The sequence below is a fragment of the Cheilinus undulatus genome, linkage group 23 (genome assembly GCF_018320785.1).
Source record: "Cheilinus undulatus linkage group 23, ASM1832078v1, whole genome shotgun sequence".
Classification (NCBI taxonomy): Eukaryota; Metazoa; Chordata; class Actinopteri; order Labriformes; family Labridae; genus Cheilinus; species Cheilinus undulatus.
Window position 1 is genome coordinate 32,178,622 of NC_054887.1, and position 26,505 is coordinate 32,205,126.

Consider the following 26,505-nt stretch of genomic DNA (forward strand, 5'->3'; position numbering starts at 1 on the left):
AGGAGACGGTTGATATTTCGGAGGTGGAAGTAGGCTGACTGGGTTATGTTGTTGATGTGTGATGTGAAGGAGAGTGTACTGTCCAGGATGACACCCAGACTCTTTACCTGAGGGGGAGATGGAGGAATGGTCAAATGGAATAGAGAAACTTAGATTTGTTGAGAGTGGATCTGGTGCCAATTAGTAACATTTCTGTTTTATCACTGTTTGAGGAAATTGAATGTGAACCAGGACTTTATTTCAAGGAGACAGTTGGTGAGGGAGCAAGGTGGGAGGGTGGAGTCAAGTTTAGTGGATATGGAAAGCTGGGTATCATCTGCGTAGCAGTGAAACTGAATGTTGTATTTTCGGAGGATGTGGCCAAGTGGGAGGATGTAGATGATGAAGAGCAGGGGCCCCAGGACTGAGCCCTGGGGCACACCTGTGGTGGTTGGGAGTGGGTAGGAAGTGAATGATTTGAGCTGAATGAACTGAGTGCGGCCAGAGAGATAGGATTTAAACCAGGTGAGGGGTGTCTGTGTGATGCCATCAATGAGAAGTCTGTCCAGAAGGATGGTGTGGGAGATCGTGTCAAAGGCCGTGCTCAGATCAAGCAGGATGAGTATGGATAGTAGACCAGAATCAGCTGCTAAAAGCAGACCACTGGTTATTTCAGTAAGGCTGCAGCTTTGACAAGGACAGTAGGAAGGGGGTCCAGTTGGCAGGTGGAGGGTTTTGATTTTTTGATAAGATCAGTAATTTCAGAGACAGAGGGTAGAGTGAATACTGAGAGAGATTGAGAAGAAGGAACAACAGGAAGAAAGGAGGGTGTATTAGCAGGTATGGTAGGAATAAGTTGCTGATGGATGTTAGTGATTTTGTCCGAAAAGAAGGAAATGAGGTTATTACAGGAAGCAGTTGAATACATGTGAGGAGGAAGTGAATCAAGGGGCTGAGTGATACTTCTGAGTAAGAAGAATAAAGTCCTGGAGTCTCCTTCACTAGGGTTGATCAGACTGGAGTAGTAGGTGGATTTGGCTTGGGAAATATAATTTTTATAGTGGGAGAGATGGTTGATATACATGTCCTTATGAATGGATAGACCAGTTTTCCTGCAGAGACGTTCTAGTTGGCAACCTTTGGCTTTAAGCTGTCGGAGAGTGGGGGTGAACCATGGTGAAGAGCGGGTGAAGGTGACAGATCTGGTTTTGAGAGGGGCCAGGTTATCAAGGAGACTTTGAAGGCTGTTGTTGTAGTGAGAGACCAGATTGTCCAGGGTGGAGAGTTTGAGGCTTACACTGAAGGAAAGCAGCGTGTGATCAGAGAAAGGGAGGGCATCTGCCTTACAATCAGCAGGAGTAAGACTGGAGCAGCATATTAAGTCCAGGGTATGTCCTTTTGAGTGTGTTGGGAAAGTAGTGTATTGCTGTAAACCAGAACTGTCCAGACAGGATGTAAAGTCGCAGGTAATGGGATTATTACTGTTGTCCATGTGGATGTTTAAGTCTCCCAGCAGAATTACATTTGAAGAGAGTGTGGTAAGATGGGTGAGAAATGCAGAGAATTCAGTTAGAAATCCTTGTTGGGCTTAGGAGGCCGATAAACTGTGGCAATGATTGTGGGAATAGGTCCAGGAAGCTGTGAGACAATGCATTCAAATGAGTTTGGAGCTGGATTGGTGGGCGGGCCGTTAGGTTGACCCAAAGTTCAGTTGAGACCGCTATTTCAATATGGAAGCCTCCGTTGATAAGCATACATTGCTTAAACTAATACCGCACAAAAAATATGTTTTCATGTTTTTATTGAACAAAACATGTAAATATCCACAGTGCAGGGTAGAAAAAGTATGTGAACCCCTAGGCTAATGACTGGCTGGCCCTCCTTTGGCAACAATAACCTCAACCAAACGTTTCCTGTAGTTGCAGATCAGACCTGCACAACGGTCAGGGGGAATTTTGTACCATTTGTCTTTACAAAACTGTTTCAGTTCAGCAATATTCTTGGGATGTCTGGTGTGCATCGCTTTCTTGAGGTCATGCCACAGCATCTCAATCGGGTTGAGGTCAGGACTCTGACTGGACCACTCCAGAAGGCGTATTTTCTTCTGTTGAAGCCATTCTGTTGTTGATTTACTTCTACGCTTTGGGTCGTTATCCTGTTGCATCACCCATCCTCTGTTGAGCTTCAGTTGGCGGACAGATGGTCTTAAGTTTTCCTGCAAAATGTCTTGATAAACTTGGGAATTCATTTTTCGAGAGGCATCTGGCTGCAGACTTCGAGTAAACCTCTACGCTGGGGCGTTCAGCTGGAGACCTGCATGCTGGGGCGTGACGGTACGTTGCCCGAGCCATGGACCTTTACGCTGGGATGATGACGTATATTACCCGCGACAAAATTTCTGCTCTATCCGCTTGCCCACAGGCTTACCCTAAATCTAACCAGTTGGGTTTTAATGCCTAAATCTAACCAGTCGGATTTGAATGCCTAAATCGAAGCAGTCGGGTTTTAAAAGCGCAGACCCATACGCCCCAGCATAGAGGTCCGCCCCAGCGTAGAGGTCTCTAGCTGAACACCCCAGCGTAGAGGTTTTGTTGAGGTCTGCAGCCAGACTCTCTTGCATTTTTCCGTCAATGACAGCAATACGTCCAGGCCCTGAGGCAGCAAAGCAGCCCCAAACCATGATGGCCCCTCCCCCATATTTCACAGTTGGGATGAGGTTTTGATGTTGGTGTGCTGTGCCTTTTTTTCTCCACACATAGTGTTGTGTGTTCCTTCCAAAAGACTCAGTTTTGATTTCATCTGTCCATAGAAATGACACCGCAGGTTGTTCCTGATGAAAAACAGTTGGGAAAAAATGTTTCAGAGGGAAAATTAGTTGAGAGTTCCTCCTGCAGCTCTTATCTTGTTCTGTAATATGTTTCATTTTTGTTGTTTAATGTTTTACTTATTGTAGATTTGTCAACGCAAATATTAGGATGTGCCAGAAACTTCTGTTAGTCTTTAGCTGACACTCTAGGATTCTTCTTCACCTCATTGAGCATTCTGCGCTGTGCTCTTGCAGTCATCTTTACAGGACGACCACGCCTAGGGAGAGTAGCAACAATGCTGAACCTTCTCCATTTGTAGACAGTCTGTCTTACCGTGGACACATGAACATCAAGGCTTTTAGAGATACTTTTGGAACCCTTTCCAGCTTCATGCATATCAACAATTCTTGATCATGGGTCTTCTGAGAGCTCTTATGTGTGAGGCATGGTTCACATCAGGCAATGCTTCTTGAGAATAGCAAATTCAAAACTGGGGTGTTTTTATAAGGCAGGGCAGGTTTAACCAACACATCCAATCTCATCACATTGATTGGACTCCAGGTTGGCTGACTCCTGGCTCCAATTAGCTCTTGGAGAAGTCATTAGCCTAGGGGTTCACATACTTTTTCCACCCTGCACTGTGTTAACATGTTTTGTTCAATAAAAACATGAAAACATATTTTTTGTGTGGTATTAGTTTAAGCAAACTGTGTTTGTCTTTTGTTGTGATTTAGATGAAGATCAGAACACATTTGATGACCAATTTATGCAGAAATCCAAGAAATCCCAAAGGGTTCACATACTTTTTCTTGCAACTGTATATCTGTATGTCTGTGTCTGTGTGTGTGTGAACATCCAAGAAATCATGTCTGGCCCTCGGCTTTCTGTCCTTGAAAGATTTTGGCCCCCAGGAAAAACTAATTGGGGAACCTTGGCATAGGGCCTCTTCATCTGGAGGGGAGGAGGGCTCACTTTGAATGTCTTTTTCCTTCTCTCTGCACATAAGACCAGTAATGTGTATACAAAGTCGGACAAACATAAACTTTAACTTAGCATCACACATTCAAATGTAATTAAGAACTGCTTCTTTTTATGCAAATATGTCAAACTAAATTACAAATTGCAATTTTTTTTTATTATTGTAATAATATATTTTTCACCAGAATATTTCCCTTCTTTCAAGGCACAAAAGTACTTTTATTTTTGCACTTGGCATGGTTGCAAACAGCTAAAAACTGGCCTTTTTTGAAAAAGAATTTATTTATGCACAAGTCCCTACTTGTTCCTCAGTGGGAGTTCTCCAGTACTGCATGATGTCATCTGCATAGAACATTCAGTGCCAGTTTCATCGTCTCAGAATTCCAGATGGTTGCTAGGGAATGATTTCTGCACTATCAAAACACCAGTTTTTTTTTTTTTTTTTTGCTGTTTTTGGTTGTGCTAACCCTTCAACTGGGACTAAACAATCCTGAGCTACTTTTGAATCCTGAAAGTGTTGGCATCTTCTGGTAAAAAGTTTGAAAAGCTCACAGAGAAATGACGGCAGACATGGATTAACGCTTTGAGATCCTAGGAAGAGAAAACACCGACACATTTGTTCTTAAGGACCAAAAATTTACCACTGAAAACAACTGAAAATGCAATTTTTTTTTTTTACCCCGCATTTATGTCATCATAAACTGAACCATTCCTTTATGTTAAAATTTCATTTTGGACGACTAGCTTTCTTTCTTTCTTTTTTTTTTTTTTGTAATCTTTCCACCAGATGGCACTACTTTCTATCCAAAGCATGCCACAAAATTTCACATTTCTTACTGTTTTCTGTAAGGGTGCCTCACTCCTGAAATGATGGGTGTGTGTTGCTGTTGATGTTTGATAATGGTGTGTGTTTTATTTGATTTTTTGTGATTTTGTACCATTAAAACAGAGTTGTGTAAATGTACTGGCCTTTAAAGGGTTAAAATCTCCAAAATATAATTAATATTTGTTCTGGCTTAGATTGTTTTAAAAGACTGACTCATTTAAAGTGGAAAACAATATTAATATATAATATTTTCACAGCTGATTTTAGGAAGCTGACATTTTTTTTGTCCTTAGAATGAATGCATTAGGATGTTAAAGGAACTTAAAGGGTTAAAAGCCTCTGTCTAAAGTCTAGACAGACAGAGTCAGACAACTCAGATATGGTCTGTTGCAACCAAGAGGTCTGGTTTGGTTCAGTAGAGTCTGCTATGGTAGACCCTGATTGTGCTCATGTTTCCATGGCTGACGTCTGTCCAGTCTCACTCGCTGAGATGAGAAATCCATCTCTGTTTTGAGATCTGGATCATTTGGCTCAGCTTAGTCAGAAGAGCCAGTCTGTTGGCTCTTCCCCAGGCTCGGTTGTTTTACTCCACAAGGTTTTGTTTCATTTAAAGGCCTGAACAAGGGAGAAATGCTGCTAAAGAGGCTCAACTAGCCTCCTTAGATGTTATTTACTTCATGTACCCATCTGACTTCAATGAAAACAAACCTATTTCATGCTATATATGTACAGTTGGAAATATTTTTGGAAAGACTTTGTCCAAATCTATCTCTTTTTTCAGAAAACATACAATCATTAGCTGTGTGGTCTTTTTCTCATTGTGTTAAACCAGTTTCACAACGCTGATTTATCTTGTGTAATGTGTCCACAGATCCTTGGATGTGTGCTGATCTACGGGTTACTTAAATCCAGCGCCCAGGTAATCAACAAAAGCACCTCAGTACATTTTCTCGCAGAAAACTAAAACACTGTTTTCAGATTATCTCATGATGATGTGTCTGCGTTGTCACTTTTGGGGGTTAATGACTATTCCTTCCATTTTTTGATCAAATAACATAAACTTCAGTAAGAATAGGACGAGTTAATTTGAGCTTCCCTTCAGTGTTTGCACTCTTTTATTCCACCAACTTGTTAGTGATGGAGTCCAGTCTCAAGACCAAGATTGTTCTCAAATACTCCAACACAAATCACAAGAAGAGCAGAGGAAATAAAGAGAAGATGGCGAGATATAAGGTGAAGAACAAAAGAAAAATCTGCCTGGGATAAACCCTGCAAATCAGAAACAGAAGTACTGAAAATTTTTTTGGTAACGAGTCCCTGAACATCACGAATGTGGGCTGATGTCCTCTTGGACTCTGGTGCAAAGTCGTGAGCTATTGTCATGCAGACCAGGGGCCTCATTTGTAAGTAACGTTTGGGATTTATAAAAAAAACAACTTGACGGGAAAATGTGCGCACACACACGCGCCTGCCCACACATAGCCTTTATTATTGAATTGATCATGTTCTGTCATTGTGAAACAAACCCTCCATGTTTTTATGACATCCATTCACATAAACAGTAAGGCGGACAGTAACCATGCTCCCAAAATGTGCCATACAAATAAAGTTTTACATTTATAATAATTATAATTAAAATGACATGATTAATGACGTGATCACTTCTGGCGCATTTGGTGCATCCGTGTCCCCCTCCGCCTCCGTCACCACACCGCTCAGGAGGGATTCCCCAATGATCCCCGCCAGCTTGTCGTCTGTGGGGGTGAGCTCCGGTGTGCCCTTTCCCCCACCTGTCACACAGACACTCTTTCTATGGAGAGCGATGCGCCTTTCCGCTTCCACTTTTTTGTCGGACCATTTCTTTTTTACTTCAGCCGCAGTCCGACCCTCTGAGGCAACGTTATTTACAGCATCAGCCACATGCTTCCACTCTTTTGCCTTTCTGGCATTAGTGATGCCCCAACTGTGCCCACCAAATAAGACTCTGCGTGTGTCCACCTCTCCTATTAATATTGTGACCTCACATTGACTGGAATTTCTTTTTTTCGCTCGTTTTTCGTCTTGGTCCATCGTGAAACTGATATCATTGAATATTCATCAAGGGCGTTCACCTGACCTTTAATAGGCTCCATATGGGTGGGGCAAAGCATTCCCTGATGTGCGACAACTTTAGAGTTGATTGTGATTTATAAATGGAAACAGGCGTAGGACGTGCATGTGCACTCTGTTATAAATCTGAAAGTTTTTGTGCGCATGCATTTCCTGTCTTTCCGGCGTACGCCACCTGTAGTGATCTTTCCTATGCACAGTTTTATAAATGAGGCCCCAGGTCCGTAACGTAGAGCTGAAGTAGATAATATAGGCGCAACTTCACCAACTGCCAAGGGGATAAAATATTGATGGAAATCAAAAGCTCTGGAAGCACTTGTAGCTCTGAAAATAAGTTTATTAGACCAGTCTAATGAAGTTGTTCTGTGCAAGCCATAAATGCTGTGGTAAGAGATTCGTAGATGGAGTGCAAGCAGTGGTGAGATCTCCCAGTCCAAGCATACCCACGTTAGCAAGAGGAGAGAGGACAGGAGCACACCAAGGGAGAGACTTGCAGCCTGTGCCTGTTATCATCGTGCCAACTAGTGACTAGTTTGCCGCCTCAGTTAACCCATCTTTGCCACATTAAACCTTTTATCACGGTTTTTAGCCTATTTCTGCCACTTCTGGGACAATATTGCCATCGCTTAACCGTTAAACCACTTTGCATATCTTTTTTTGCCACTTTGAACCATTGTGGCTAATTGATGCTCATTTTTTGCCCATTTTATCTAATTTTTAACCACTTTTAAACCATTTTCACCCTTTTAGCCTATTTCTGCCACTTTTACATAAATATTGCCACCACTAAACCTCTTAACCACTTTTTATACCTTTTTTTTTGCCACTTTAACCCATTTTGGCAATTTTTTTCCCCTTTTTATCGAATTTTTCACCACTTTAATCCATTTTTGCCACTTTTAAAATCCAATTTCACCACATATTCCTTGCATTGTGGAGGGGGCAGCTGGGAGGATACCTGGAGGGATGGGGAAATGCTCCCATACCTGACCTGACCTGGACTATGGCAATGCTTTATACAGTCAAAAATGAGTTTAAGGGTTCTTTAGAGCTTGACGATTCATCTGTAAACACTATCCTACGTTGCTGTCACTTCAGTGATTTTTCAGTCTCTTTTGGGAGGAATTCAAAGGTTGAACAATACCTATCTCTTTAAACTATAGTTATAGTCTAAATGTGTGTTTTTTGTTTGATCCTCATCCTTTCATGCGACCAGCTGTCGGCGTTTGAATCCTCGGGCTTGGGTAGGGTTTGGGTGTTCGCCATTGGCGTGATTGGTGTCTCCTGGCTGGGAATCTATGCTGCATGGTCAGAGAAAACCCTCTTCCTCAAAATAGTGAGTACAAGATTCCGAAAAAAAAGTGGAACTATGAAAACAAAAATACATCATATTTTCAAATGCTTCTCAACTTCTTATTTGTTCAGTTCGCAGGCTTCATGGGTTTTGGAATGGTTATCATGCTGATCTTTGGCATTGTTGTCGTGGTCGAAAAGAAACAGGTTGCATTCTGTCCAAACTTTTCCTTTCCAATGTTCTTGTAATCCACCCTAACAATACTCAAAATTCCTGCATCTATTGATATCTCTCTACAAACATTTTGATGCTATTATTGTTTTTTTCTCCTCTGATAGACAAAGAACAGCATTGACAGCGCTGACCTTGAAAGTGAGAAACTGAGGACAGAGCTTAATAAGCTACAAGAAGTTGTAAGGGATTTTTTCATTCCTGTTGTCTAGCTTGCCAGAAACAGCTTTTAATGGACTGTTCAAGGATGAATTCTGTTGATCTTTCATTCTTTCATGTCGATGTCCGTTCATCTTCCGCTGTGTTCCCACCCGTTAAACTCTGGCCATCATGGTTGCAGGCCCAGTGCTGTGGAATATCCGGCGCCTCAGACTGGGGTGATAACATCCCTCAATCCTGCGAGTGCAACAAACAGTATGGATATAGTTTTCCATCATCTTCATGCGTTGACAAACCTCAGGTAGGCCAGTTGTTCATTACGTACACATAAAAGCCTTTTTCTTTGAATGTATGCACAAAATATTTTTAACTCAGGGTAAAAATAGGTTCTGAAGCTGTTTAACGTGTCACATTTCCATTACCTCGTTTTTCATCACGGATAAACTTTTAAGTGATTCTGTTTTGACCTTTTTTTTTTATTATTATTATTTTTCAGGGAACAACGGGTCCAAACAAAATCTGGGGACAGGTATTTTAACCAACCAACATCTTATTGACAAACTAACCACTGTAACCTACTAGCTAATTTAACACTTCTACCAGTAATACAGCATAAGATAGAGCTAGCAATCAATCATCCAAGATATGATCAAACTGAAACGCAAACTTATCATCCAACCAACAAATGACATCCCCACCAACATACCAAGGATATCTAGTATTCAACCAACCAACATCCAAAAGAACCAACACACTCACCAACATCCTGACTTACCAACCTTTCAACTTTCTAAAATACCAACCATCCAGCATTTTAATATGTACACTAATATTCCAACCAACAAGCCAGTATACACACCAACAAGGCCTTCAAGCTACCAACACTGAATCATCAGCAAATCCACCTACAACCCAACATGTCTCAAAATTCATCAAACCATATCCTCACTAGCATACTGCCACAATAACTACGATCAAACAAAATAGGAACCAACCAACATACTCACTTACTAACCATCCAACATACCCACAAATCTATCTGCCAACCAACATACCAGGAGACTAACCAACATACCAACCAATCAATCTGCCTACCAGTTAGTCAGTGTAACATACCACCTAAATAACCTCCATACAAACATACAGACCAATCAACAAACTAACGAACATAGCAAACACTAAACCAACCATTATACTGACACATACACCAGCGTACCAACACACCAATCAACCAACCATCATTCCAACCACGTAACCTTCATACCAACATACCTAACAATCAGTCTGCTAACAAACTTGTCAGCTTATCAACCAACTTACCAGTAAAACATCCAGCATACCACCTAAATAACCTTCATACCAAATTACCTACAAATCAACCAGCTAGCCAACAGACCAACTAATTAGCCAACCATTATACTGACATATATGCCAGCTTACCAACACGCCTACCTACCAACCAACATACCAACTAAACAACCTTCAACCAAACATACTTATGAATCGACCATCAAGCCAACATTCAAACTGACAAACCAACCATTGTTCCCACCAATCAACCAGCCAGCGTCCTTACCAATCAGTCTACTTATCAACCAACATACCAGTAAGCCTTCTAACATACCAACTAAATAACCATCATATTAACATACCTAGCAGTCAACCATATAGCTAACAAGCTAATGAAACAACCTTCATACCAACATACCTATCACTTAGCCAGCTAGCCAACATGACAACCATCATACATGCTGACATAACAACTAAACAGCTAACATTTTGGCCAATCAGCCAACAAGCAAACCAAGTTACAAGCACAACCAACCAGTCAACATATAAACTTACAAATTAACCATTGACCAATGACGTTTCCCCATAGTGACCCTTGTCTCTTCTCGTTTTGCAGGGCTGCAAAGACTTCATCTTTTCCTCTATCAACCTGTTGTTCAAAATCGCCATGGGGCTCTGCTTTGGATTTGCAGTCACTGCAGTAGGCCAAACAGATTTTTATGTGCTGAAAATCTATTTTAAACATAATTATCCCTTGAATCCTCTTGTGGACTTGGAACAAGCCTCTCTTCACCTCACTGAACTAGTGGATTATGTGACTTGGACAGACCACTGAAATTATAGCAACATTGTGGGATAAAAATATTGTATTGTTGTACCAAAAATGGCACTTGTAATAAATGTGGTTTATTTCTAGCTTTTCAGGGGTCCAGCACAACTGATTCAGTGCCTTTGTTTGCAGCCATGGTTAGCCAGTTTTTGAACAACCCATTTCTGTTGTAAATTTAGCATTTTGATAACTGAAATTAAGTGTTCTTTTTAAATGCATATCATTACCAAATCGTTCCAAATTGACTACTATAACTGATGATCAGCCTTAAAAACATTGGTCAATCCTGATCCAAGCTATTGGATATTGGATCATCTTCTCCCTGTTACCTTTAACATTTTTTCATGTCACCTCGATGAGTTTACCGTGGGTGGATCTGGTCAGAGAATGGCTTGGAATTAAAACTGTTGTACCCACATTGACCCTCCATTCCTGGTATGTGCTGATGATGATTTTATCACACCTTTCTTAACAGCTGCTGGGCCTTCTGATCACCTTGCTGATGATCCATCAGGTTAACCAGCCAGACGGCATGGGAGGAACAATCATCGCCATGAGGGACTACTGAAGCCCCCTGCCCGACCTAAACCTCTGCATTGTAAATGGAGGACTCTGTCATCAGGATATGACATCTTCTTCTACACTTCTTTTTTAACAATGTTTTTGCCCTTTAAGAGCATGACAAGGAGAGGAGGAGGCAGGACGACGATGAGGCATTCAATGTGGAAGGTTTATTTTTATGAATGTTGTATGTAACAGAGACATATTTTAGGAAAAAAAGCTGCAGCTCTTTTAACCAGAGGAGGTCATTAGAAATTAGATATTCACCATGTGCCCTTATGCAGAATAAAAAAACAAAAAGATGTCTTTATATTTTTGCATAACTGAATTAATGAGGCAATCTCATGACCAGTGCTAAGCTTAGCTTTAATAGAGTCTGGTTACACTTGTGCCACAGTGACTTCTGTAATCTGATTGCAGTTGGATCTAAAAACACTGTAATATATACTATAATATATCCATGGCACCCCCTGGTGTCCAACTTAAGATGCTCTTCATAACCTTTTGATAGAAGATAGAAAGTACCCATAGCCATGTGACAAGGACTTATATTTCTCGCCAAGAAATAGGAACTGGCCTGGAACGTAGCATGTACTGTGAAATAATGATGAAAAAGCTAAGCTAACAGAGCTTTCCCAGCTATTCAAATGCTCATTTTTATCTTAACATGCCTTTAACTCTTCATTAAATATATGAATATGCAGTGCATTCAGGAAAGTTTTCAGACCCCCCTTCAATTGTGCAATTTTGTTGTTTTCAGCCTGATGCTACAGTGGAAAATTTCATTTCTATTCTCATTAATCTACAATCAATACCCCATCAGGACAAACAATAACAGAATTTTGGAAATTTTTGCAAATGAATTGAAAATAAACTGAAATATTACTTTTGCATACATATGTATTTGGTCTTTTTGCAGTATGACATTTTTGCAAAAAGTGAAAGGGGTCTGAATACTTTCTGAAAGCACTGTATTTCAAACTGCCATGTTGATCTGCATGCACTTAAACAAACTGCGCTATATTTCATATCAATCTGATTAGTATGTAGTGTATAAGTGTATTTTACCAGAATACAACAGCGTGGTACTGTTAGATCAGTGCGTTCCTTTAATCATCACTGGACATCAACATCAGCAAATCAACATCAAATATTTCAGGTGGTGGACATTTGCAAAGATGGATGTGATCGAGATTCTGATAGGAATGAATGGACTTCCAGTTGACTTATGTATGTAACCATGGAAACGGTGGAAACAAAGGGTTAATGTCCTTAAAACAAATGAAAAATGATGTGACATGGAGACCCCCGTTTATAGCCATGAATCTGCTATTTAATGCAAAAGATGCACAAGAAATCTTTGGATATTTTCAGCCTTAATCGTTGCCTTCCGGGGTTAAAAGGTCGAGTCAGAGGACCATGTTAGCTGTCTTTGTATGTAGAAATCATAATGCCATTGTGTGTCCTTGTAAAGCACTTGAGTAATGTGAAAAGTCTTTGCATTTCTGTTGTACATTCAGAGACAGTTTCCATGACGTAGACAAAGGGAACAACTGAAGGTTAAAAAAGCTTCAACTATTCAATAAAAATATTGCAAGTTGCAGGAGTCGTCTTGCAGTTTGCTTTAACTCCCAGCTTGAAAAGTCATGCAGCTTGAGCCTCATCTTTTCTCAGCGTAGGACCACTAACCAGGCTGCTGTATCTGATCATAACTTTAAAAGCCATAAGGGAAAAAGTAAAAGACAGGAACTGTTGAGTTATAAAATCTGTTCTTGTATCATTTCAGAATAAAGTGAATTACCCAGAAGTCTTCCCCGTGAGTTATTATGTAACTAGAATTTTCTTCACCTTTGGCAGAGGTTGATTCAACAATGACTCCGTTTGCATGGACTCAAGTATCCTGGTTGAATCATATCCTGGTTTTTATCATATTCTGGATACTGTGTTTACATACGGACAGAGAAATCCGTTCATTTATATTCCTGTATACATGAGAAAACTAGTATCCCAGTTTCTGATCACTGAATCATATCTGCGTGGATAGTTGTGGTGTTATTCTACAACACCAGACGAGGCAAGTTTGAAATTTGAGAAAAATTGGATCACTGTTATTTTGGGTTTAACTCAGTTAAATGGTGCAGAAATGGTATCCACCTTGTTCCAACAACAGGAGAAAACAAAAATAATCTCGTTTATATTAAGAACGTGTGCTTACTGGTAATAAAGCATCTGCAGAAAAGAGACTGGGAGGATGGCAAGGAGTGAAAGAGATCTCAAATGAATAAGCTAAATATAGCTTGATATTTCAAATTATTATCACTATTAGGGGATTAGAATTACTATTATTACTATCAATTTTTCTGTTGATTAACCCCTAAGGACCCAGCCTAACACAGATGTCACATGACCTTTAAATGTTAATTCATGAACTTCTTGTGTGAAACACATTCAATATTCTGATGTGGTCATTTGACTGGCCGAAGCTGTAATAATCATATTTCATATTTTTAAATATATATATACAGTGCTTAACAAATGTATTAGACCACCCTAACCCTAACCAAAGTAAGGTTTATGCCACAGCTGCCCTAAATTTACAGCATCGGTAATTACCAAAATCATTTTTTATGTTTCTGCAATGGTTAATACACCAATATGTTGAAACTCTTTAACCCAAATGATATTTTGAATGCTAAAGTATAATTATCATTACTGTTATCCATGAATTTTCAAATTAACTGATTTACAAAAAAAAAAAAAAAACTGAAAAAATAGTAAAGCACATTAATATTTCTTGATTAATATGTCAAATTATAGTTATTTACTTGCATTCCTGAAGAGAAAAATGAGTTTTAGTGGTTGAATGTTATGCTTGATTCATTTCTGAGCCCAGTGAGCTGGCTCAAATTTGGGTATAAAATTCAGTTTGAAATTCCTCATTGCAAAAAGTGGCATAAATGAGCAGGAACAGTGGTGAAAAAGAGTTAAAAAGCCCAAATTCATTGAATCCAGCACATGCGCTGATGTCATCAATGAATCATGAAAGGGGAGGGCCCATTCACTTAACTGAAAATGACTTTTGTAGTTAAATTTAATTGATTTTTGGCCTCTGCTGTATAAATACAAATGATTAGGACAACTATGGGTTAATCATGTTAATAGAGTAGATAGTAGATAGTAGATACAGACTACTGTATAAGACTAGCATACTGCAGCCAGAAAACAAAAGAAAATGGGAAAGGAACTTGAACTAGTTCAATTTAATTGTGAACTTGCACATCACTGCTGGCAGAAACCTTCCTCATTATGCCTTTATCTGCACGAACCCGTCTGTGCTCTGAATCAGCCACAAATTTCTTCACAGTACGATGATCACGACTAATTTTTCACAAAATATCTAATGTTTTCATACCTTGTCCAAGTCATTGCACTATTTGACACTTTACAGCAGCAGAAATCCTTTTTCTTTCCCGTATTGCTGAAACCTGCGGCCTGCTTAATAATGTGGGACGTCCTTAAGTAGTTTTCCTTTAACTGGGCTCACCTGGAAACTAATGATCACAGGTGTCTGAGATTGATTTCAGTGATCCAGAGAGCCCTGAGATACAATACCATCATTGATTTTTTTATTGAAAAACAAAAATTTGAATGTTTATGACACTAAAATCCAATTTGTATGATAATTTGGAAGGCGGTGTCGTCAGTTTACTAAGATTGTGAATGCTGGATGTGTTTCAGGTGATGGCCTTCGCTGTGAGTCTGGCTTTGGGCCTGGAGAAATACTGGAGGACGCCTCCAGTAGTGAGAACTGTGGATGACTATAACAGAGTGAAATACCAACCTAAACCCTACCAAACATGACCTCTGACCCCTGACCTACAACCATCACTTCTTATTATACTGCTGGTAATGAATGCAAGAGTGTAAAGAAGCTGCGCTGTCCATGTTGTAGGGGGTTATATTTAAAAGTAGATATTTATTTTTGATAGGACCACTGAGCTTCATATGTGAGCGGATGCTTTTTTAAATTTAGTTTAACGGGTAATTTAAGTGTCATTTTTTCACCGTGAGCTCGGGCGGACATCAGCTTTGTTTCCACACTGTAGCGTCACTGCAGTCACCAGAAATGTCACATTACAGCTACGAATCGTTGATCATCTTCCAGATATGTACAGCCAGCTCAAAGTAAAGCCGCCTCAGACCTGCTCTTCCTGTAAAGGTTCTTTATAAAACATTTGATATGAACTGTTGCTATGCATAAAAGGAGTGCTTTTTTAACTTTTAGGAAGTTTTTGAACTCCTGCAGAAACATGCCCAAATCTGGTGTTAAATCATATAAATGAAATGTTAAGGAACAGTTTAAAATCCAGTGAGAATAATTTATTTTATTTGTGATTCAGGGCAGATCTGTTGTAAAAGATGAACATAAGGAAGAATAATCCTGCTTTGTTAATTTTATTCTGTAAACAGCACAGAGCAATAAAGTTTATTTTGAGTGGTGCTTGTGTGCTGTGTGTGTGGTTGTACTTCCTCCTGCAGCCACAAGGTGGCAGTATTTATACAACTGAACCTCCCTGCTGAGGATCGACACCAACTGGCCGTTTCATCACAACCACGGCCATAAACTCCACTTTTATCCTCAGGTCTTATTGGCATGGACAGAAGAGATTAATTCTATCTTTATATATTTTTATGGAAATCAAAGAGGGCAGTGGAGGAATAATTTCTAATGTGATGAAAGTTTAAGGAGCATTTAAGTGGACTGACTATAACTGGAATTATGCTTAAAATACCAGAGGAAAAGTTATTGCTTAATGCAGGCTAAAAAACATTCTCTTCCAAAAAAGTTGGGATTTTGGACATAGGAAAAGTTGTTTTTGTGTTTTCAGTCGAACACAGGTTGAAAAGGATTATCAAATCACGGTATTGTTTTATGCATGTTTTACTATGTCCCAACTTTTTTGGAATTGGGAATATATTTCCATCTGTGATTAAAATTCCCTCAGTAGAAATGATGAGTGACAAATTTTGATATTTCTTTTCATGTTTTGTACTATACTTTGATTTAGAGAGGTACTCAGTCAAAGTCATGAGAAAGTTGTCAGACTCACTTTTTTCCAATTTTCTTATATTTCAGCCTGATGCTACAGTAAAAAAAAAAAAAAAAAAATTTTTATTGTCCTAAATCTGCACTGGGTTTGGCGGGTGCCAGGAGAACAGTACTTGTCTGACTGCATTGTGCCAAGTGTAAAGTTTGGTGGAGGGGGGATTATGGTGTGGGCTTGGTTTTCAGGAGCTGGGCTTGGCCCCTTAGTTCCAGCAAAAGGAGCTCTGAATGCTTCAGCATAACAAGAGATTTTGGACAATTCCATGCTCCCAACTTTGTGGGAACAGTTTGGGGATGGCTCCTTCCTGTTCCAACATGACTGTGCACCAGTGCACAAAGCAAGATCCATAAAGACATGGATGAGAGAGTTTGGTTTAGATGAAACTCGTGGCAGTTTTGTTAATCTAATGGGTTAAAAATAGAAGGTACAACAGGGTCTTAAAAGGTATGAAAAACTATGAAATTTAATGTCAGATTTTCTGTAAATACCCCAATAATGCAACAAGCTTTGCACACCTGGATTTTTTTACGGTAACTTACCTGTTCCATGTCAGAATTAAACGATTGTAGAGGAACTGGAACTCTTCCACTTTCACGTTGTTGACTATTAATATCAGTTAGTATGTTTCCTGGAGATGAATAGGTTTAGGGTAGACCATGGAAATTTACCACCAGCTGCTTCTGTTTCTCTGCTGCATGAGAGCGTGTGTGTGCACCTGTGTGTGTGTATGTGTGTTTTTTGCTCTCAAAGCTTCCTGTCTCTGTCCTGTTTCCCTCTGATATGAAACCATGGAGTAGGTGAGCTCTAACTCCTGTGCCAGTAAAACCAGCTCTGTGGAGCTGTGATCTCACCGATAAACCCGTCCTTAAGGCATCGTCTAAATATCCCACTGCTCCACACAGTTTAACTGTTAGTCCAGGTGCAGCATCTATACCCGTAACATAAGAACCCCGCCGTTTACACCTGAACTCCTCGTTTGAAGACGAACAAAGCCACAGATGCAAACAGAAGCTCAGGTTCATCATCTATTTCAACAACAAGAGCACAGAAAGTTAAAATGATGACTGTATCAGGTGGAGGATAGGAGACAGGCGCCCGGTACGGTGAAACACTCTGCACAGGTAGGGCTGCCCCCCCTGGACCCCTGAACAACCAGAGAATGGGCCCTCTACAGTTAGGATCCATTAAACATGTCATGTGTGGTTTCCTCATTTTGGAGGGAAAAGTGAAAGTGTGTCACGCTCGGGTCTGACATTGTTTCAGTGTGCCACTTTTTCACTCCTTTTTCCACCACTAACAATCTATTCTGACCCTGTTTTTGGACACTTTGAACAATTCTGCCACTTTTTTGCAACTTTCAACCCATTTACACATTTGTTTTTCTGCCTCTTTGAACCTGTTTTGTAAACTTAAAAATCAATTTTGCATCTGCTAGAGCAAAAGGTGCCCATTCTTGCCACTTATACCATATTTGCAACTTTGTGCCACCTATAACCCATTTTGAAAATATTTCTTCTGACACTTTTAAACAAAATTTTGCCATGTTGAACTAATTTCTACTATTTTTCGCTTCTTTTAACCCATCTACCACTATTAACCAATTTTTGTCACTTTTCGCCGCTTAAAATACCTGTTTGCAACTTTTTACCTAATTTCTACCACATTTTCACCAGTTTTCACAACACTTTCATCACCCTCTTGCCTCTTTTAACCCATTTTTTGCCACTAACTGCCACTTTGAACCTGCTTTCTGCTGCTTCAAATCCATTTTTGCCAACTTAAACAACATTTTGCTATTTTTAAACAACTTTTTTTGCTACATTTCTACTCAAGTTCACAACACTTTTATCACCTTTTAACCACCTTTCACCCCTTTTTGCCACTAACTGCTAACCTGACGTGGGAAAGCTTCAATAGTAAATGTTTGAGAAAAGGCAGAGGCTTTGAAAAAAACTTGGAGTGTGATTGGGTGAGCGTTCTGTCTGTCACATCTCTACTGGCCAATCAGAGCAACAAAACACGTGACGTAGCCGCTATCAAGCTGTGCGTGCGCAGCTGCTGAGGACACATGACAACTGTAGACATGTAAGTACTCGACTTTTTTCGTTTTTGAAAAGAAAACAACTCACTGCAGCTCTTTGTTCTTCGTTTAACAAAGAAATGTTGTCAAGTTTGGACAAAACTGGCGCTTTAGCAGCATCCACGCTAATCTCTTCCTCCATAACTGCACCAGCTCCTGCTGCTGCTTGCTAACGTCACAACTGTGCTGCACCTGAAAGTACTGCCCCTCATCGCTGATTGGCCCTGTCACTTTCTAAGCAGGCCCAGACGGTTCAGATGGGAGCTTTGCAAGATGAATTCGCCAGTGAAAAACAAGGAAGCGGGCGTATCCATCTGCTTTGCAAGGTTAACTAATTGCCACTCTCAACCCGCTTTCTGTTACTTCAAATCAATTTTTGCCAACTATAACCCACTTTTTGCCACTTTTAACCGGTTTTTGCCACTAGCTGCCCCTTAAAATACCTGTTTGCACCTTTAACAACTTTTTTGCCACTTTTTTTTACCAGTTTTCACAACACTTCTATCACCTTCCTGTCTCTTCTAACCCACGTTTTGCCACTGCCACTTTTAACCTGCTTTCTGCTGCTTCAAATCAACTCCTGCTAACTTCAACATTTTACCACTTTTAACCAATTTTTTTTGCTACATTTCTACTGAACATGCTTTCTGCTGCTTCAAATCAATTCTTGCCAACTTTAACAACCTTTTGCCACATTTTTATGAATATAAATATAAATATTAACTAGATTTTTTCTGTTTTTACAACTCTTTCGCCACTTTTACCACCTTCTTGCCACTTTTGACCCGCTTTTAGCCACTAACTGCCACTTTTAACTGCTCTCTGCTGCTTCAAATCAATTTCTGCTAACTTAAACATTTTACCACTTTCAAACCATTTTTTGGCTACATTTCTACTCGTTTTCACAACACTTTTACCACCTCCTTTTCTCTTTTAACCCACGTTTTTCCATTAACTGCCACATTTAACCTGTTTTCTGCTGCTTCAAATCAACTTTTGTCACTTGAACCCATCTTTACAAGGTCTGTGCCATTTTTAACAACTTTTTGCCACATTTTTACCCATTTTCGCTAGACTTTTGTCAACTTTTAACCACATTTAACCCATTTTTGCCATTAATTGCCACTCTGAACATGCTTTCTGCTGCTTCAAATCAATTTTTGCCAACTTTAACAACCTTTTGGCACATTTTTACAAATGTAAATATAAATATTAACCAAATTTTTGGCCCCTTTTCTGTTTCTACAGTGTTTTTTTCGCCACTTTTACTACCTTTTTGCCACTTTTGACCCAGTTAGAGAGGCCATCAGGTTCTTGCAAAATTTCCTTTTAACTCCTTGAGTGTCATTGATGTATATTTATGTCATTTAAAAGCCAATGCTCGAGAGCCATTGAAATATATATACTTCAAAGTGTTTTTTCGGCGGCTGGCACAAGAGGGCGCTCTCACGCTCCCTGTGAGTAATTTTGGGGCTTCTGGCATACGAAGTCGGATCACAGAAGAAGGTAGATCAGAGCCACTGAGATCAGAACAGGAAGTGGAGATGCAGGGGTGGAGGTAATCTAAGCTAGAAGTTCTGAAATATTCAGTATCAGCACAAAATGCCCCCCAAAAAACAGAGGGATCAAATGGGCAGTTTTGCCAGTGGACGCTGGGAGAAACTTTAAACTTTTGCCTGAGAAATCGCTTACTCACTGAAACGACAGCGAATCCAGAGATCAGCGCGTTCATTCATCTTGGCCGGCCGAGAGGCTAAAGAATGCCGCCAGGTCTCCCCCGTGCGTCGGCACCCACTGGCCAGCTGGATGCATACAGCAACGACACTTCAGAGACGGACTTTTCTGACCCAGACTCTGGGGAATGGCTGTCAAGTGAGCGGAGCGGATCTTGTTCTCCATCCCAGAGCGATGGAGTTAAGTTAACGTTAGGAACCCACTGATTATTCAGACAAATTTATCTAATGAAACCATCACTCATGTTCCTGTGATTTCAGAAGCAGACTTGAGAGAAGAGCAAGCCCCATGCAGCTCTAAAACACCGTCTGTTGGCAGAAAAGAGGTAAGAACCAAAAAAAATTCTATATTGTAGATTATATATAATATATATAACATATTATATTACTTCTATAATTTACAGGCAGTGCCAAGGGACACGCAAGCAGGAGAGGACGTGGGCATATCTGGGGTCCCGTGGAGGCCGTCCAGTTGTATTGTGAATTATTTTGTGTTTATTTTACAATAAATTCACATTTGTAATACAATTTTTAGATGTCTTTCATGTCATTGAAGGCAAATTATAACATTCAAATCACTGTTCTGCTTGACAGACTCACAAAAATTCATTTTTCTCAGCTTTCTAGAAAAAAAAAGTGGTCTTTTTGGTGAAACTAGCCGCTATTCAACTTCAGATAACTCAAGAACGGAACAAGGTGCACACAAACGTTTTTTCCATGATGAAATAGAGAGTTTCTTCTTTCATTTAAGCTATTCTGTGTTTTCAGAGTCATAGTACAAAATATTCTGTGGGTCTTGAAAGATGACCCAAAATGGCCAAAAATGCTGGCACAAGCCGCTTTCTATTTTATAAAAGGGCTGGCACTCAATGAGTTAATCATTCATTGAATCATTCATGCGAATCAATGCAAGACGAAGAGCTGATACCAGACCACAAAGCCTCAGGGTTTCAGAAGTCCTTCTAAAACGTCTTTTTTTTTTTTTTTTTCGAAGAAAAAAGCACTCTGCATCATCACCACACTTTTGTGAAGAGTTTCCAAATACACTGTTTATGCGAACTCTCCCTCACAGAAACTCTTACCAACCACCAAGATCAGTTACATTTAATTTCTCCCTTTCTGAAATGAGCAGAAACGCCCCTGAAAAGACATCTGGATGGAAGCATCTGTTAGTCCAAAACCTGTATGCACCTCTTAGTACTAATATTACCTTCGCAGATGTGCAAGTGGCCCATGCAATGAACAATGATACACCCCCACACTACTACAGATGCTGGCTGTAGCATATAGCTGCCAAATTCTACGAAACAGTACTTAACTATTGTAATTTGTCTTAGACTTCCTGTTGCACATAAGAATGTTTTTTTGTGGTTTGAGGTTGAAACAGTCAGTCCCCCTAGATTCCGGTGTGAATGCTTCTCTCTGGTTTGAGGCCGGGTTTACTGCAAACGGCCCGTAGAAGAATAGGCATACATCAGACTAGGGCTGTCACGGTATACCAGTACTGACGTAGATCGTGGAATTAAAAAAATAACATTTCAGCATCATGTAAAAAATGTGCATATGATGATATTGTGTAAATGATCCAGTGCCACTTGAACACAGTTTGTTTTCTACATCCGCCCGAGTCCATCAGTGTGACAGACCTTCAACTCCTGCACCCCTCTAACTTCTGCACCCCCCGTTCGTGAAACCGTCCAGCCTCACCTCGCCACTCTCTCTCTCTCCACACGCGCCCCCAGCACACGCACAACGGGCGTTATACTGTCCGCAGCGCTATGAGAAGCGTTAAAGCTTCTGTGCATGTTAAAAGAAATTAGACTGTGCCTTGTTTACAAACTTAAAGTTTTAATACCAGTAAAATTTAAGTTCAGACCTGATCCCAATGCAGCCCTCTAACTTGGTTCTTTTAGTAGAGCTAACAGTATAGGTCTCATTAAAAACAAATGTTTTCTCAAAAGCCCTGAATCTTTAACTTTGGTAAAAGTTTGTTATCTCTGATTACTGATGAATGTAAAAGAACTATCTTGGATTTTAATAAACAGATTGACCCTGCTGATCACAACATGGAAATTTCATTCTTGTTGCCAAACTGGGGGAAAAAAAAACACCCAAATCAGATATATATTTTTTTACTTTGAAAAACTTAAAGGCACATGCTACAGAATAAATAAAAACCTTACTATTACTGTATCTGCATTTTTTAAGAATTACGACCCTCTGCAGTAACACAGCAGTTGCAGTACCTCCTTAAGCTGGGTTTCCATTACAGTTTTTCTCAAAATAAAAGCCATATTTCTTAAATTTTGATTAAGTACAATTGCGCTTTGAATGCGTTTCCATTGAAGGGAGTTTTGGGCATACGCCTTGCAATTCTTGTAAAATCTCATCTCGCATGAATCTGCTGCAGGGAAGCTTGACGCTCAAAACCTGTTGTGTGTTGTTACGGTTTTGGTTACATCCACGGCGGTTTTCTTGATCATGTTGAACAAAAGACGGAGGCAAAAGATGATAGTTCAGAGGTAAAGTCTGTATGTATGGCAAAAGTCACACATAAGGGTGTAAGTATGATGTTAAGAAAAGTCTTGTCTCTCCTTCTGTCCATATGTACTGCGCCATGTTGTCTTGGAGTGACTGGTCATGTGACACCGTGACTTGTAAATGCAGAAAAAGTGTTTCCATTACACTTTTGTGATATATTTATATATCGCAACGCCTAAAAAACCTCCTCATGAGAGCATAAAAACTTTTTAGCTATATTTTAGGTTTTTTTTTTTTAATTCAGGTGTTTCCATTACCAGTTTTTTATTGCGCTATTTAGATTTTGCGCATTTCCAAGTGTAATGGAAACCCAGCTTTAGACAGGTATTTTGAGTGTAATTCATCTGCCAAAAGAGAGAACACAACATCAATAAAGTTAAAGATAGATTTGATTAATTGTCCCATTACTACTGAAATTTTCATTGATATGGTGATAATATTGTATTTTTGCCCATGATAATCACGAAGTGAAATTCTGATATTGTGACAGCCCTACATCAGACCAAAACAGAACTTCTGTGTTCTGTTTAATTTAGGTTGAAAAGGATTTGGAAATCATCATATTCTGTTTTTATTCACACTTGACACACGTCCCATCTTTTTTGAATATGTGGTTTTTAAGTTCTAAAGTGTTTTTGCAGTAAACCTTTATTTTTCTGAATTTTATACATTTTCTCATTTCAAATTCTCATTTTAAAGTGAATTTCTTCTTAATGGAACTGTGAATGTTTTGCAGAGACATGAGCATGCTCTCTCTCCTCAGGGTTAACTGTAAATAAAACAGTGGCCGAAGAATAACATCACCTCCCGGAGCTTAGCTCTGGTAAACGGTACTACAGAAGTTAAACAAGTTAATGACATGATTAATTCAAAAATATACAGAGAATATAATCATTTATCTTTACAAATAAAGTTTTTATCCAAAGATGAATTACTGATGAAATCTTTTAGAGCTTTCTTGTGCTGATGTCAACTTTCCTCTGTAGGCTGAGGTTGGAAACAGCCGGATCCTGAGAGGAAACCACACTTCGTATGAGAGAGATGATTTTGACATGCAATGTAAAACACAACATCCAATTTACTCAGAAACAGTGAGTTGACATTACTCAGTTTTTTGTAAACCTGTTCTAAATACTAATTATAAACAGGTTACTTGTACTTCTGGGCTATAACAGCTAAAGGGTTCAATTTACACTCTAAAAAATATTACTGCACTTTACTCAATTAAATCAGAGAAAATTTTTTACACTCAAAAATATGAAGTAGATTTCAAAGCTTTGGAATGAAGTAAAACAGATCATCACTTGTATTTTCAATTATGTACTAAATTGAGTTGGTAGAATTAGCAAATTAAATTAAGTAAATGTAATTGAAATATTTTGTAAACCATGCAGAAAAAATAAAGAGGAAAAACAGACAAAAAATTAAGTACATACAGTTCAAATTTTCTGTTGAAACTGATTTTGTCAAAGCTTTAAGCAGTGGAAACAGGGCTTGACATTAACTTTTTTGCTGACAAGCCACAGCGGCTTGTGGTTTTGCAAACGTACTAGCCACTCGGTATTTCCACTAGCCACACTTTTGGTGTTTGGAAACTATGAGCTACAGTTGAAACCAGAAGTTTACATACACTATATAAAAAGGCACATAAACTTTTTTTTCCTCATCGTCTAACATTAAATCAGATTAAACTTTTCCTGTTTTTGGTCAATTAGGATTACTAAAATTATTTCTATTTGCCAAATGCCAGAATAATGAGAAAAGGATTTTTTTAGACAATTTTTATGACTTTCTTTAAAGTCAGAAGTTGACATACACTAAGATTACTATGCCTTTAAACAATTTGGGAAAGCCCAGATGATGATGTCATGTCTTTGGACGCCTCTGATAGGTTTATTGACAACATTTGAGTTAATTAGAGGCACACCTGTGGATGTATTTTAAGGCACACCTGAAACACACTGCTTCTTTGTGTAACATCATGGGAAAATCAAAAGAAACCAGCCAAGATATCAGGAAGAGAATTGTGGACTTGCACAAGTCTGGTTCATCCTTGGGTGCAATTTCCAGATGCCTGAAGGTGCCACGTTCATCTGTTCAAACAATTATACACAAGTATAAACACCATGGGAATGTCCAGCCATCATACTGCTCAGGAAGGAGATGGGTTATGTGTCCCAGAGATGAACGTGCTTTGGTCCGAAAAGTGCATCTCAACCCAAGAACAAAAGCAAAAGACCTTGTGAAGATGCTGCTGAAGCTGGTAAGAGTGTGTCATTATCAACAGTCAAACAAGTCCTGTACCCACATGGGCTGAAAGGCCACTCTCCCAGGAAGAAGCCATTACTCCAAAAGGAACATAACAAAGCCAGATTACAGTTTGCAAATGCACACAGGGACAAAGACCTTAATTTTTGGAAACATGTTCTGTGGTCTGACCAAACTAAAATTGAACTTTTTAGCCATAATGACCATCGTTACATTTGGAGAAAAAAGGGGGAAGCTTGCAAGCCTGAGAACACCATCCCAACTGTGAAACATGGGGGGTGGCAGCATCATGTTGTGGGGTTGTTTTGCTGCAGGAGGGACTGGTGCACTTCACAAAATAGATGGCATCATGAGGAAAGAACATTATGTGGAAATACTGAAGCAACACCTCAAGACATCAGCCAGGAAGTTAAAGCTTGGGCGCAAATGGGTTTTCCAAATGGACAATGACCCTAAGCATACTGCCAAACTGGTTACAAAGTGGCCTAAGGATAACAAAGTCAATGTTTTGGAGTGGCCATCACAAAGCCCTGATCTCAATCCCATTGAAAATTTATGGGCAGAGCTGAAAAGGCATGTGCGAGCAAGGCGGCCTACAAACTTGGCTCAGTTACACCAGTTCTGCCAGGAGGAATGGGCCAAAATTCCTGCAAACTATTGTGAGAAGCTTGTGGAAGCATATCCAAAACGTTTGACCCAAGTCATACAGTTTAAAGGCAACGCTACCAAATACTAATGACATGTATGTAAACTTCTGACTCTCAAGAAAATAATAAATAATTGTCTAAAAAATGATCTCTCTCATTATTCTGGCATTTAGCAAATAGAAATAATTTTGGTAATCCTAATTGACCAAAAACAGGAAAAGTTTAATCTGATTTAATGTTAGACAGTGAGAAAAAAAAAGTTTATGTGCCTTTTTATATAGTGTATGTAAACTTCTGGTTTCAACTGTATATGCCAAATTTGGTACAAAGGGTATGATATGACACACATGCTCGACTTTCCCTCATTAATATGATCATCATCAGCTCTCCTCTTAATAAAGCACCTCTCACTGTACACAGCACACTACAGAGATGTGTCATACTTCACTGTTAGAGACAGTCATCTAAGACTCTTAGATTTTTATTTTCTTCAATGGATATTAAGTTTATGCTATTAATAAAATACTGTTAATTGGCTGTTTTGTGGAAAAAAACTACAGCAGATTACAAAAACATTTCTAATTTTCACTCTGATAAATCTCTACCAGAAAATGTTAAGTGTCAAACTTCTCCTGTCCTCTGCTCTATTCTCCTTTAAACTGTATGGTGGAAATCTCTTCATATGTGTTTCTTAAATTTATCAAAACATCTGTTTAAATAATAGATGACATATTTGGTGCATGAAGCTCACATTTGGAGAACATTAAACAACTGTAATGTCTGATGTTTAATATTAGAAGCAAAAAAATCACTGTTTAGTTGAATTCTCCTGGACTCCAAAGTGATTAGTTACAGACTTTTATCCTTCTATGTTTCTCACTGCCACAGTGAACTGATTCAAAGTTTCACAGTTTCTCTCATTTTTTATAGCTGTTAGTTATTAAATGGCAAATCAAAATAAAAACATATCAAAGGTTTTAATAACGTTTTGATCATGCACGAATTTGCGGAGGTTTTATCGTTTAGATCGCCCTCAACAAAGAAAGAATATAAATGGAGTATTAT

At 39.2% G+C, this 26,505-nt stretch overlaps 1 protein-coding gene across 1 annotated transcript; it reads left to right on the forward strand.

Annotated features, from left to right (window-relative positions):
* The first annotated feature begins 5,449 nt into the window (after window positions 1-5,449).
* LOC121505822 (tetraspanin-8-like) lies at window positions 5,450-12,860 on the forward strand. Its single transcript, XM_041781374.1, has 8 exons — window positions 5,450-5,509; window positions 7,916-8,035; window positions 8,125-8,199; window positions 8,332-8,406; window positions 8,565-8,684; window positions 8,880-8,912; window positions 10,290-10,373; window positions 10,978-12,860. Exons 1-8 carry the CDS (start codon window positions 5,450-5,452, stop codon window positions 11,068-11,070), a joined length of 660 nt encoding a protein of 219 aa, XP_041637308.1. The 3' UTR covers window positions 11,071-12,860.
* Window positions 12,861-26,505: the final 13,645 nt, after the last annotated feature.

Bases quoted from the DNA above. Each gene is read 5' to 3' on its own strand.
- LOC121505822 (XM_041781374.1), top strand. From the start codon at position 5,450: ATGTGTCCACAGATCCTTGGATGTGTGCTGATCTACGGGTTACTTAAA. The intron at 8,407-8,564 runs GTAAGGGATTTT...TCATGGTTGCAG, and splicing joins TTAATAAGCTACAAGAAGTT to GCCCAGTGCTGTGGAATATC. The intron at 10,374-10,977 runs GTAGGCCAAACA...CTTTCTTAACAG, and splicing joins TTGGATTTGCAGTCACTGCA to CTGCTGGGCCTTCTGATCAC.